Source organism: Sinocyclocheilus anshuiensis, unplaced genomic scaffold (genome assembly GCF_001515605.1).
Source record: "Sinocyclocheilus anshuiensis isolate Anshui unplaced genomic scaffold, SAMN03320099.WGS_v1.1 scaffold1198, whole genome shotgun sequence".
NCBI lineage: Eukaryota > Metazoa > Chordata > Actinopteri > Cypriniformes > Cyprinidae > Sinocyclocheilus > Sinocyclocheilus anshuiensis.
The window spans coordinates 13,013-24,769 of NW_015557119.1; the positions used below are offsets into that span (position 1 = coordinate 13,013).

Genomic DNA, 11,757 nt, shown 5'->3' on the forward strand with positions numbered 1-11,757 from the left:
GTCACATGCCAGATCATGTCATTGTGTTGTGTACCGTCCAGTGTCTGACCGCTGTGTGTGTGTGTGTTTCAGTGAGTGTTCATCAGCTCAGATCTGCACTCCTGCTCGTCACACACAGAAACACAACAGGTGCGTCAGCATCAGACATCTTCACCACGCAGCTCTCAGTCATGGAGTCCATACTTTTGCCCCAGTGTCTGTACTGTGTGTTTTGATCGTGAAACGGTAATGTGTTTTGGCCATTGAGAAGCTTAACGCAGGGCTTTATACAGTACAGACTGTGTCGAAGCAGCTCCACAGAGATCACCAGGAAGAGAGGTCACCGTGATAATCAGGGCTGACAGATCTGTGTGTCCCGCAGGATCGTTCTGTCCAGTGATGTGGAGTCTGAGGGTCCCGCCGCATCTCCTCCAGCCAGCAGATGCTCATCCAGACACAAACAGCAGCAGAAGAAGAGCCATCACAGGTGATTCACAATCAGATTCACATGAGCTCAAACTCATATCAACAGAAAGTCTTAATGAAGACGTTAGTCAGCGATGGAGAAGTTGATGTGATTATAGGTGTTTCTCATCGTTTCTGATGGACTGTGAAACACTGGACTGCGCTCTAAACGCTGACAGGACGGTCATACTCCTCTCAAAGTGCTGCACTGTGTTCATTTACACACGAGCAGCTCGTGATTCAGTTCACAGTTACTGCTGTCGCTCATGTGACAACACAACATGTGCCGAACCTCGTCCATTAGTAATGGTTTATGAATGTGTTGTCAACAGAAGAGACTCTCTGTGGTTTAATGAGTGAATCTGGTGATCATGTCTTGATTTCAGTGAGTCTGAGTGTGTGATGATGGAGGTGCGGTGTTCCTCAGCTCAAGTCTCCTCTCCCACTCGTCCCAGCAGCAGCTCTCAGGCCGTCAGACGCTCAGACAGAGACACAGAGAGGCAGAGCAGGTGCGTTTACGACTGTACGTCCTCATCACAGACACACGTGTGTGTGTTCAGAGTCACTGAGTGCCGTCTCCCGCAGGATCCTTCTGTCCAGTGATGTGGAGTCTGAGGATCACGCCGCGTCTCCTCCAGCCAGCAGACGCTCATCCAGACACAAACAGCAGCAGAAGAAGAGCGATCTCAGGTGAGGACTGGGACTCACACGAGCTCACACTCGTATCATCAGCATCTGATCAACCGTTAGGACCGCTTCTCATTCAGTTTTAATGAGGCTTATGACACTCGAAACTCGTCATTTACACACAGTACTAATAATGTAAATCTCCAGTGAAATGTTAACAGTTGGACAGAGGCACACATCACTACACATCATCTAGTCTTTTCATTATGGAGAGAGTTTTGCTGTAATGCTGCATTAACCTGTTAACCCGCACCTGGACGCCTCTTTGTTTGCACGTGTCAATGTTTACGAATAGATTAAATGAAACGGGACATAATTAATCTTGACAAACTATATATCATTCTAAAGGTCTAAGCCTCAAGCATCAATAATAGATTGCTGTTTTTCAATGGAAGGCTTATAAAGAATGTATTTGCTAAATCTGTGTAAGCGGTACACATCAAAACATGCATAATAAAAAAGCAGTACGTACCAGATTCATCGTAATAACGAGTCATAAACGCATCCACTGCTGTAAATCCCGGTTTAGTTAGAAAGGTAAGGGTCCACTGAACAACATCCCATAGAGCACTTTTAGTCCAACGAAACAATAACGTTGTAATATGGATGGTTATTCCTTTGTTTACGTCTCATTTCTTCGGGGACAGTTATTGTTTGTATCCGTTATGGAATAACTTGCGCTCAAAAAGCTGCATCTTGGTAGTAAAGAGCAACATGGTTTTGTAGCATACAGTGTCACAAACAGAATGAGACCATCCACTAAAAAAAAGTCAAAGATACGCAGAATATTGTTTATTTGAATTCTGGCGCTGTCTCGTAACGGCTCGTGACGCACGCTGTGACGCCTGTCATCTGTTAGGGGCGTAACTTAGCGATCGGCTTTTTGCACAAATAATTCTTTTTTTTCTTCCTATTCAACATTTTTAATATGTGTGTGTGTGTTTGTGGGGAATGTGGCTGTAGCTGCATGATTACCATCTGTATGAGCGCACATCAGCGTGTGATTACTGTGTGTGTATGACAGCTATCACTAGGCGCGTTTCCATTACCCTTCGAATTGCGCAAATTGAAATTGTGAATTGAAAATACGCCTAATGGAAACGCGTCAATTTTGCAAAAACGACCATATATCGCAAAAAAGTTTTTACGCTCGCATGAGGTGGTTTTTCAGGCAATGCGAAAAAGGAATAATTCGCAAAACTGCAATGGAAACGGCTTTTTCGCATTTACAGGTCACATGGCGTATGTAAAAAGTCATATGATCATTCTTCAATGTACTATAACCTCCAAGAAATACTTCATACGTGGCCGCGCTCCAGTATAAAGAGCTTACCCTACCATTAATGCTTAGACAATTTACTCTGCACACGTCTGCGGTGCAGAGTGGCTCTGATACGGCCACTGAAGCTGATTGGCCACAATGCTTGTTTATTCCAGAATCCAGCCGCGCCACACGTTTCTGAAGCGGCTCTCTGTGCTGCTTCTGTAAAGATACACGCATACGCCTCCTTTGAATAAATATAGCAGGGTGTCTGCGGGGTCTTAAAAAGTATTAAAAGTTGAGAAATCAATTTAGATAAAATTAAGGCCTTTAATAAGTATTAAAAAGTCTTAAATGCCATTTTCCAAGGTATTAAATTGAGTATCATCTTTTCATTATGTATAGTAGTTTATTTATGGAATCCCGCGAGATTTGACGTCATCTGTTATGGCTCTCACTGATTGACTGCGCTGCTGCGTGATAGCGCGGGGCTTGTTGATCTTGCTCTCGCTGAACTTCTGACCATTACCGCACGCTCCCATCCGCTCCCGCGATTTTTGTGTCTGCTCCCGCAAACATTCTAATATTGTATATAATTTTCGCGCATCAGGGAGCCGCTATCAATATGTGAGGTATTTAAATCCCTTTTGAATGAGCGCTCGCATTCGCAGTTCACTTTCGAATTCGCGATCGCGCGCGCACTGTGTAAAGGGAGCACATCTTACGATAAAAGATATTTGTCAATGAGCTCGGGATCTGTTGAGGAGCAAATCCTCCAACATCTTGTCAGTTATCTCTCCTAACTTTTGACCCGTGATCAGTCAAATCTGACTTCTGCAGCTCGTGTTGGATGCAGGGCTTTTGAATGAGCGCTCGCATTCGCAGTTCACTTTCGAATTCGCGATCGCGCGCGCACTGTGTAAAGGGAGCACATCTTACGATAAAAGATATTTGTCAGTGAGCTTGGGATCTGTTGAGCAGCAAATCCTCCAACATCTTGTCAATCATCTCTCCTCACTTTTGACCCGTGATCAGTCAAATCTGACTTCTGCAGCTCGTGTTGGATGCAGGGTTGTTGTTGTTTTTTTTCCACGAAATTGGGCTGCTTTTAAACTGTTGCCATGGGCTGATTTTCCCCCGTGGGTTAAAGGTTTGAAATATTGCATAAATTACATTTGGTTGAAATGCTTGTACTGAAACATTTTGCATTCTACCTGTAATAAAACTGTGCTAAATGTTTTGGGCCACACTAGTAGGAAGCATTTGAGCTGTGTTTATGATAAATGTGCATAACAGTGACTGTAAAATATGTATTTTTATATTTGGGACATAATTGCGCTACTTTGGGTGTTTGATGTGATTATAGGTGTTTCTCATCGTTTCTGATGGACTGTGAAACACTGGACTGCGCTCTAAACGCTGACAGGACGGTCATACTCCTCTCAAAGTGCTGCACTGTGTTCATTTACACACGAGCAGCTCGTGATTCAGTTCACAGTTACCGCTGTCGCTCATGTGACAACACAACATGTGCTGAACATCGTCCATTAGTAATGGTTTATGAATGTGTTGTCAACAGAAGAGACTCCCTGTGGTTTAATGAGTGAATCTGGTGATCATGTCTTGATTTCAGTGAGTCTGAGTGTGTGATGATGGAGGTGCGGTGTTCCTCAGCTCAGGTCTCCTCTCCCGCTCGTCCCAGCAGCAGCAGCAGCTCTCCGGCCGTCAGACGCTCAGACAGAGACACACAGAGGCAGAGCAGGTGCGTTTACGACTGTACGTCCTCATCACAGACACACGTGTGTGTGTTCAGAGTCACTGAGTGCCGTCTCCCGCAGGATCCTTCTGTCCGGTGATGTGGAGTCTGAGGATCACGCCGCGTCTCCTCCAGCCAGCAGACGCTCATCCAGACACAAACAGCAGCAGAAGAAGAGCGATCTCAGGTGAGGACTGGGACTGTTTTCCCCCACCCCTGCTTTATATGTAGCTATTTCCACTGCTGACTGCACTGTGTGTGTGTGTGTGTTTCAGTGTGGGTGAATCCGCTCCGGTCTCGACTCCTGCTCGTCCCAGCAGCCCTGCATCCGTCACACGCTCAGACAGAGACACACAGAACCAGAGCAGGTACGTCTGTCTTTGAATTCATGTTGATTTCTCTGTCAGTTTAATGGAAGATTTGGTTTCAAACGATTAAAGCTCAATCATGAACAACAGCATTGGTAAAAAAAAAAAAACTCACAGCCTTTTAAGATATGGATTGAATAATGGCAGTAAAATAGACACTTAAATGTGAGTTTTGGATGTTTTCTTTCCTTCAGTCTGAAAGGAGACATGTCGAGTGGTTTTGCCTGTGGAATGTTGAACTGAATAACTGACTGTGTGTTTCACAGTGAGATGGAGGTGGAGGATGGAGGTTCATCCGTCCAGCACTCGACTCCTGCTCGTCCTAGCGCTACAGACGCACCGAGGCAGAACAGGTGTGTTTGTGACTGTGCATCCTCCTCCTCAGGGCTCTGATGGGCCGTATGTGACGTGTGTCTTCTCCTCAGGAGTGTGACTGTGTCCAGCGAGTCTGAGGATCACAGTTTGTCTCCTGCAGCGCAGACGCCCCGCCGCCGCAGCTCTCCGTCCTCTGGAGGAGCTCACAGGAGGAGGAGGTCCGTGTGACAGGAGCGCGCGCGCTTGTGTGTGTGTGTGTGTGTGTGTGTGTGTGTGTGTGTGTCTCAGGGCCAGATGGCAGGACGTGTCCGGGACGCACGAGAACTGGAGCGACGAGGAGTCACTGTTCAGCGCCACTTCAGGTGCACACACTAGCCGTGCCATATTAGTATCCATAATTACCATTGCTATTGATGATAAGGCATTATTGTGTGGTGATATTTTGATGATAGTGTGTTTTGTGCTAGTTTTCTTCATATTCTGTGTAGTACTGTTTACACTGATACTTGCCAACTTAAACTAGGGCTGTGCAAACGATTGTCCTGTGCATCTCGTCAGTAAAGCCAGTTCTGTGATTAGTAGTAAATCTCCATCAACTGCTTTCAGACGGAGCAGCATTTACTACACAGAGCCGTAGATCACTGACAAGCTACACAATATCACGTTCATTATCGGCGAGGAATCGCTTGCGATTAACTGATTCCTACTTTAAACTGATTTACAGGCGAAATTGACCATTATAGGGACATTTTTCCTAACCTTATTAGAAGTATGCTGCTTCTTTTATGTTAAAGTCTTACATTTAATCAGTAACGTTAATTAGAATAAGAAACTGTAGACTGTTACTAATCAAATGAAATCAGGATCAACACAATCCATCTTTGCACTGCAGGCTGTGCATCTGAAGCAGCAATTAAATGTATTTACAGTGCAATTACTGTTTCATAAATAATGGGTCAAGGTGTCCTTGTTACAGTATAATTATACATTTAAGTACGGAGTAATATTAATTCACTACATGTACTTACTATATGGTTAGGGTTTGGCTTAGAGTTACTTGCATGTAATTATGCATAATTAATTGTTATGTAACAAGGACACCTTAAAATAAAGTGTTACCTAATAATGCTAGGAGATTATTTTAAAAACAGTATTTTGAATATTGACATTTGAAATGTTATTTTTAAGCATGAAACTAAAACTCGTAATGAGTGAGTCATTGAATTATTTACTCAACCGATTCTTTTAAACAGCTGATTCATTCAGGAATAAAGCAAGTGACTTTCATTCTGAATGGATTGTTGAATCATTGATTCGTTCAGCAATTAAATAACACTGCATGTTGCTCAGAGACGCGCAGCAGTTGTTTGGATCTATTTTCATCCGTGAAATATAGCAAAAATGACAGAAAACAAACAATGTTGTGCTTAAAATGTAGCTTAAACAATATGAACTTATTGAATGTGCAGTTGTGCTGATATATTGGGGGAAAATATGTGATATTGCTAAACTATATGTGACCCTGGACCACAAAACCAGTCACAAGTGTCAATTTTGTGAAATTGAGATTTATACATGTGATCATACGCTCATGTTTCTGCTTCACGTCTGTCTGTTTCAGATCGGTCCAGTAAGAAGTACAGCAGGAAGGTGTGTATTTGTCCATCAGCCGCTCCTGTGTCTGTGTGTGTGAAGTGTGCACTAACAGGTGTGTGCGTGTGTGTGTGTGTGTGTGTGTGTGTGAAATGTGCACTAACAGGTGTGTGTGTGTGTGTGTGTGTGTGAAGTGTGCACTAACAGGTGTGTGCGTGTGTGTGTGAGAGTGTGCACTAACAGGTGTGTGTGTGTGAAGTGTGCACTAACAGGTGTGTGCGTGTGTGTGTGAGAGTGTGCACTAACAGGTGTGTGTGTGTGAAGTGTGCACTAACAGGTGTGTGCGTGTGTGTGTGAGAGTGTGCACTAACAGGTGTGTGTGTGTGAAGTGTGCACTAACAGGTGTGTGCGTGTGTGTGTGAGAGTGTGCACTAACAGGTGTGTGTGTGTGAAGTGTGCACTAACAGGTGTGTGCGTGTGTGTGTGAGAGTGTGCACTAACAGGTGTGTGTGTGTGAAGTGTGCACTAACAGGTGTGTGCGTGTGTGTGTGAGAGTGTGCACTAACAGGTGTGTGTGTGTGAAGTGTGCACTAACAGGTGTGTGCGTGTGTGTGTGAGAGTGTGCACTAACAGGTGTGTGTGTGTGAAGTGTGCACTAACAGGTGTGTGCGTGTGTGTGTGAGAGTGTGCACTAACAGGTGTGTGTGTGTGAAGTGTGCACTAACAGGTGTGTGCGTGTGTGTGTGAGAGTGTGCACTAACAGGTGTGTGTGTGTGAAGTGTGCACTAACAGGTGTGTGCGTGTGTGTGTGAGAGTGTGCACTAACAGGTGTGTGTGTGTGAAGTGTGCACTAACAGGTGTGTGCGTGTGTGTGTGAGAGTGTGCACTAACAGGTGTGTGTGTGTGAAGTGTGCACTAACAGGTGTGTGCGTGTGTGTGTGAGAGTGTGCACTAACAGGTGTGTGTGTGTGAAGTGTGCACTAACAGGTGTGTGCGTGTGTGTGTGAGAGTGTGCACTAACAGGTGTGTGTGTGTGAAGTGTGCACTAACAGGTGTGTGCGTGTGTGTGTGAGAGTGTGCACTAACAGGTGTGTGTGTGTGAAGTGTGCACTAACAGGTGTGTGCGTGTGTGTGTGAGAGTGTGCACTAACAGGTGTGTGTGTGTGAAGTGTGCACTAACAGGTGTGTGCGTGTGTGTGTGAGAGTGTGCACTAACAGGTGTGTGTGTGTGAAGTGTGCACTAACAGGTGTGTGCGTGTGTGTGTGAGAGTGTGCACTAACAGGTGTGTGTGTGTGAAGTGTGCACTAACAGGTGTGTGCGTGTGTGTGTGAGAGTGTGCACTAACAGGTGTGTGTGTGTGAAGTGTGCACTAACAGGTGTGTGCGTGTGTGTGTGAGAGTGTGCACTAACAGGTGTGTGTGTGTGAAGTGTGCACTAACAGGTGTGTGCGTGTGTGTGTGAGAGTGTGCACTAACAGGTGTGTGTGTGTGAAGTGTGCACTAACAGGTGTGTGCGTGTGTGTGTGAGAGTGTGCACTAACAGGTGTGTGTGTGTGAAGTGTGCACTAACAGGTGTGTGCGTGTGTGTGTGAGAGTGTGCACTAACAGGTGTGTGTGTGTGAAGTGTGCACTAACAGGTGTGTGCGTGTGTGTGTGAGAGTGTGCACTAACAGGTGTGTGTGTGTGAAGTGTGCACTAACAGGTGTGTGCGTGTGTGTGTGAGAGTGTGCACTAACAGGTGTGTGTGTGTGAAGTGTGCACTAACAGGTGTGTGCGTGTGTGTGTGAGAGTGTGCACTAACAGGTGTGTGTGTGTGAAGTGTGCACTAACAGGTGTGTGCGTGTGTGTGTGAGAGTGTGCACTAACAGGTGTGTGTGTGTGAAGTGTGCACTAACAGGTGTGTGCGTGTGTGTGTGAGAGTGTGCACTAACAGGTGTGTGTGTGTGAAGTGTGCACTAACAGGTGTGTGCGTGTGTGTGTGAGAGTGTGCACTAACAGGTGTGTGTGTGTGAAGTGTGCACTAACAGGTGTGTGCGTGTGTGTGTGAGAGTGTGCACTAACAGGTGTGTGTGTGTGAAGTGTGCACTAACAGGTGTGTGCGTGTGTGTGTGAGAGTGTGCACTAACAGGTGTGTGTGTGTGAAGTGTGCACTAACAGGTGTGTGCGTGTGTGTGTGAGAGTGTGCACTAACAGGTGTGTGTGTGTGAAGTGTGCACTAACAGGTGTGTGCGTGTGTGTGTGAGAGTGTGCACTAACAGGTGTGTGTGTGTGAAGTGTGCACTAACAGGTGTGTGCGTGTGTGTGTGAGAGTGTGCACTAACAGGTGTGTGTGTGTGAAGTGTGCACTAACAGGTGTGTGCGTGTGTGTGTGAGAGTGTGCACTAACAGGTGTGTGTGTGTGAAGTGTGCACTAACAGGTGTGTGCGTGTGTGTGTGAGAGTGTGCACTAACAGGTGTGTGTGTGTGAAGTGTGCACTAACAGGTGTGTGCGTGTGTGTGTGAGAGTGTGCACTAACAGGTGTGTGTGTGTGAAGTGTGCACTAACAGGTGTGTGCGTGTGTGTGTGAGAGTGTGCACTAACAGGTGTGTGTGTGTGAAGTGTGCACTAACAGGTGTGTGCGTGTGTGTGTGAGAGTGTGCACTAACAGGTGTGTGTGTGTGAAGTGTGCACTAACAGGTGTGTGCGTGTGTGTGTGAGAGTGTGCACTAACAGGTGTGTGTGTGTGAAGTGTGCACTAACAGGTGTGTGCGTGTGTGTGTGAGAGTGTGCACTAACAGGTGTGTGTGTGTGAAGTGTGCACTAACAGGTGTGTGCGTGTGTGTGTGAGAGTGTGCACTAACAGGTGTGTGTGTGTGAAGTGTGCACTAACAGGTGTGTGCGTGTGTGTGTGAGAGTGTGCACTAACAGGTGTGTGTGTGTGAAGTGTGCACTAACAGGTGTGTGCGTGTGTGTGTGAGAGTGTGCACTAACAGGTGTGTGTGTGTGAAGTGTGCACTAACAGGTGTGTGCGTGTGTGTGTGAGAGTGTGCACTAACAGGTGTGTGTGTGTGAAGTGTGCACTAACAGGTGTGTGCGTGTGTGTGTGAGAGTGTGCACTAACAGGTGTGTGTGTGTGAAGTGTGCACTAACAGGTGTGTGAGTGAAGTGTGCACTTACAGGTGTGTGTGTGTGTGTGTGAGAGAGTGTGAAGTGTGCACTAACAGGTGTGTGCGTGTGTGTGTGTGAAGTGTGCACTAACAGGTGTGTGAGTGAAGTGTGCACTAACAGGTATGTGTGTGTAGTGTGCACTAACGTGTGTGTGTGTGTGTGTGTCAGATGTGGACAGTGCAGGAGTCGGAGTGGCTGAAGGAGGGAGTGCAGCGCTTCGGCGTGGGACACTGGGAGAAGATCCGCTCTGCCTTCCCCTTCACCGGACGCACCGCCGTCAACCTGAAGGACCGCTGGAGGACCATGCTCAAGCTCAGGCTGGTGTGACCCACACGTGTTTTATCATGTTTTATACTCATGTTCCTGTTTTAAAACCATGTGTTCAGCTTGTGTTCCTTATTAAACGTTTGTTCTGTTTGTGCAGCACTGCTGTCGTTATTCATTCAGTGCCGTCTTTAGATTTGAGCAGTGGTTCGTTCAGTGAAAATCAAATCAAGGAAGAAATCAAAATCTATGCATCTCTGTTTGTTTATTTATTATATACATAATACATTTGAAACGTTAAAAAATTAGGATGTTTAAAAAATGTTTTTGATGCTTAATATTCACCAAGGCTGCTTTTATTTGATCAGAAATTCTGTAAAATATTATTACAAAATATACATTTTGAAAGGAATGTGAATTGATTTTAGTTGTTTTGGTTGTTTAGTAATTAAAATGAAAAAAAAAAAAAGGTGAACTGAATAAAACAATATTGTGGAGGAGTGACAGTAAAACAAATTTTTCAAATGGAAGAAAAAATACAAAATCATTTTGTTTTTGATACACACATTCAAACCTTGACAGCCCATCTTCATTAAACATGAACAATGATCGATTTATTTTAATAAATGCAAAATCAAGTCAGCGCACGTAGCCCCAAAATAATACAATGAAAACAACAACTAAATACACTGATTGAAAACTGAACTAAATCAAATGTTCAATTGCCATGTTTCCATCCACAATTATGCACAAAATTGTAATATCGCGTAAAACATTTGCAAATAAGCACGGTTTCCGTCCAACGAGTCAAAGAGAACAAAATCGTCACTTTCTGATAAACTGGCACTAAATATCACTAAGACAACTAGGAGAAGCCACTGAATATAATAATCTTCATATATGACGAATTGCGCCTCAGAGCTAGCAGAGATTGAGTTTGTGAACGCAGTCGTGTAACAATTATACAGAAATACTTTGACAACAGACTTTGCTCAGGCCTTTCAGAACGACCAAAACAACAGTTCAGATGCTGTGCAACGAGATCGGTCCGCTGGTTAGTCCAGTTATGCCATCTGATGACTATTTTGATGAGCATGGTGGAATTTATTCGGTAAATGTTTCCATCGTAGTTTATGCACATTTTTTCTTATCGGATAAAAAAGTTGATCCTACTCAATTGCGCACATACGTTTTTAGAATTTATGCACATCTTCCAAAATATGCATAAAAATAGGTGGATGGAAGCATGGCTATTGTCAAGCGGATGGAGGAACACCATGAGGAAATCTGTGATCCATTCCTGGACTTTATGTGGCTCTGCTGTCAGCTGATGAACATCAGTCACTTCCTCTGGGTTTGACATGAACATTTATAGAGACGTTCATCCACACGTGTGCAAACAACGTCACTGCGCCGCAGAAACTGATGCTCTTCCTCAGTGCCAGCGTCTCATTTTCCAGCGCAAACATCCTCGAATCAACATACATTCACTGGAGATGCAAAAACACAGAAATCACATTTATAATATTCCAGCTCTTGCACACTACAGCAAAATACACTGATGTTCAATAAATAGTGATTTTTAATAGTTATTAATGCACTTATAGAAACTCTTCAGATGTATTGGGATTGTTTTCTTCAGTGTTGACGGCAGTGACTTCATTTATTCACAGGAAACATGCGAGCAGAAACACAGTGTAAGGGGCTGTTCACACAGAACACATGTAAGACGCGACGCCAGCAATGGTTTCGAAAAAAATCCTCAACCATGTTGCCGTCAAATAAAATGGTTGCCATGCCAACCTGCTCCTGTAAACAAACACTTGCTCCACCTCCAGGGTCTTCTGATTGGTCCGCAGTGTGTAAAAGTTTAAATTCTTTAAAAAAGGTGACGCTCTGACGTTTGAATCCCGGACCTTTC

At 44.8% G+C, this 11,757-nt stretch overlaps 1 protein-coding gene across 1 annotated transcript in view; it reads left to right on the forward strand.

Moving 5' to 3' along the window:
• terfa (telomeric repeat binding factor a) overlaps window positions 1–9,989 on the forward strand; it is a 21,855-nt gene extending 11,866 nt beyond the window's left edge. The window contains exons 10-20 of the mRNA XM_016472856.1: window positions 73–129; window positions 362–466; window positions 831–855; window positions 4,051–4,154; window positions 4,231–4,335; window positions 4,424–4,516; window positions 4,783–4,869; window positions 4,942–5,049; window positions 5,120–5,193; window positions 6,453–6,481; window positions 9,741–9,989. Of these exons, the coding sequence (XP_016328342.1) occupies window positions 73–129; window positions 362–466; window positions 831–855; window positions 4,051–4,154; window positions 4,231–4,335; window positions 4,424–4,516; window positions 4,783–4,869; window positions 4,942–5,049; window positions 5,120–5,193; window positions 6,453–6,481; window positions 9,741–9,899 (946 nt within the window). The 3' untranslated portion in view covers window positions 9,900–9,989. The remainder of the gene's footprint in view (window positions 1–72; window positions 130–361; window positions 467–830; window positions 856–4,050; window positions 4,155–4,230; window positions 4,336–4,423; window positions 4,517–4,782; window positions 4,870–4,941; window positions 5,050–5,119; window positions 5,194–6,452; window positions 6,482–9,740) is intronic.
• The last annotated feature ends 1,768 nt before the right edge of the window (window positions 9,990–11,757 follow it).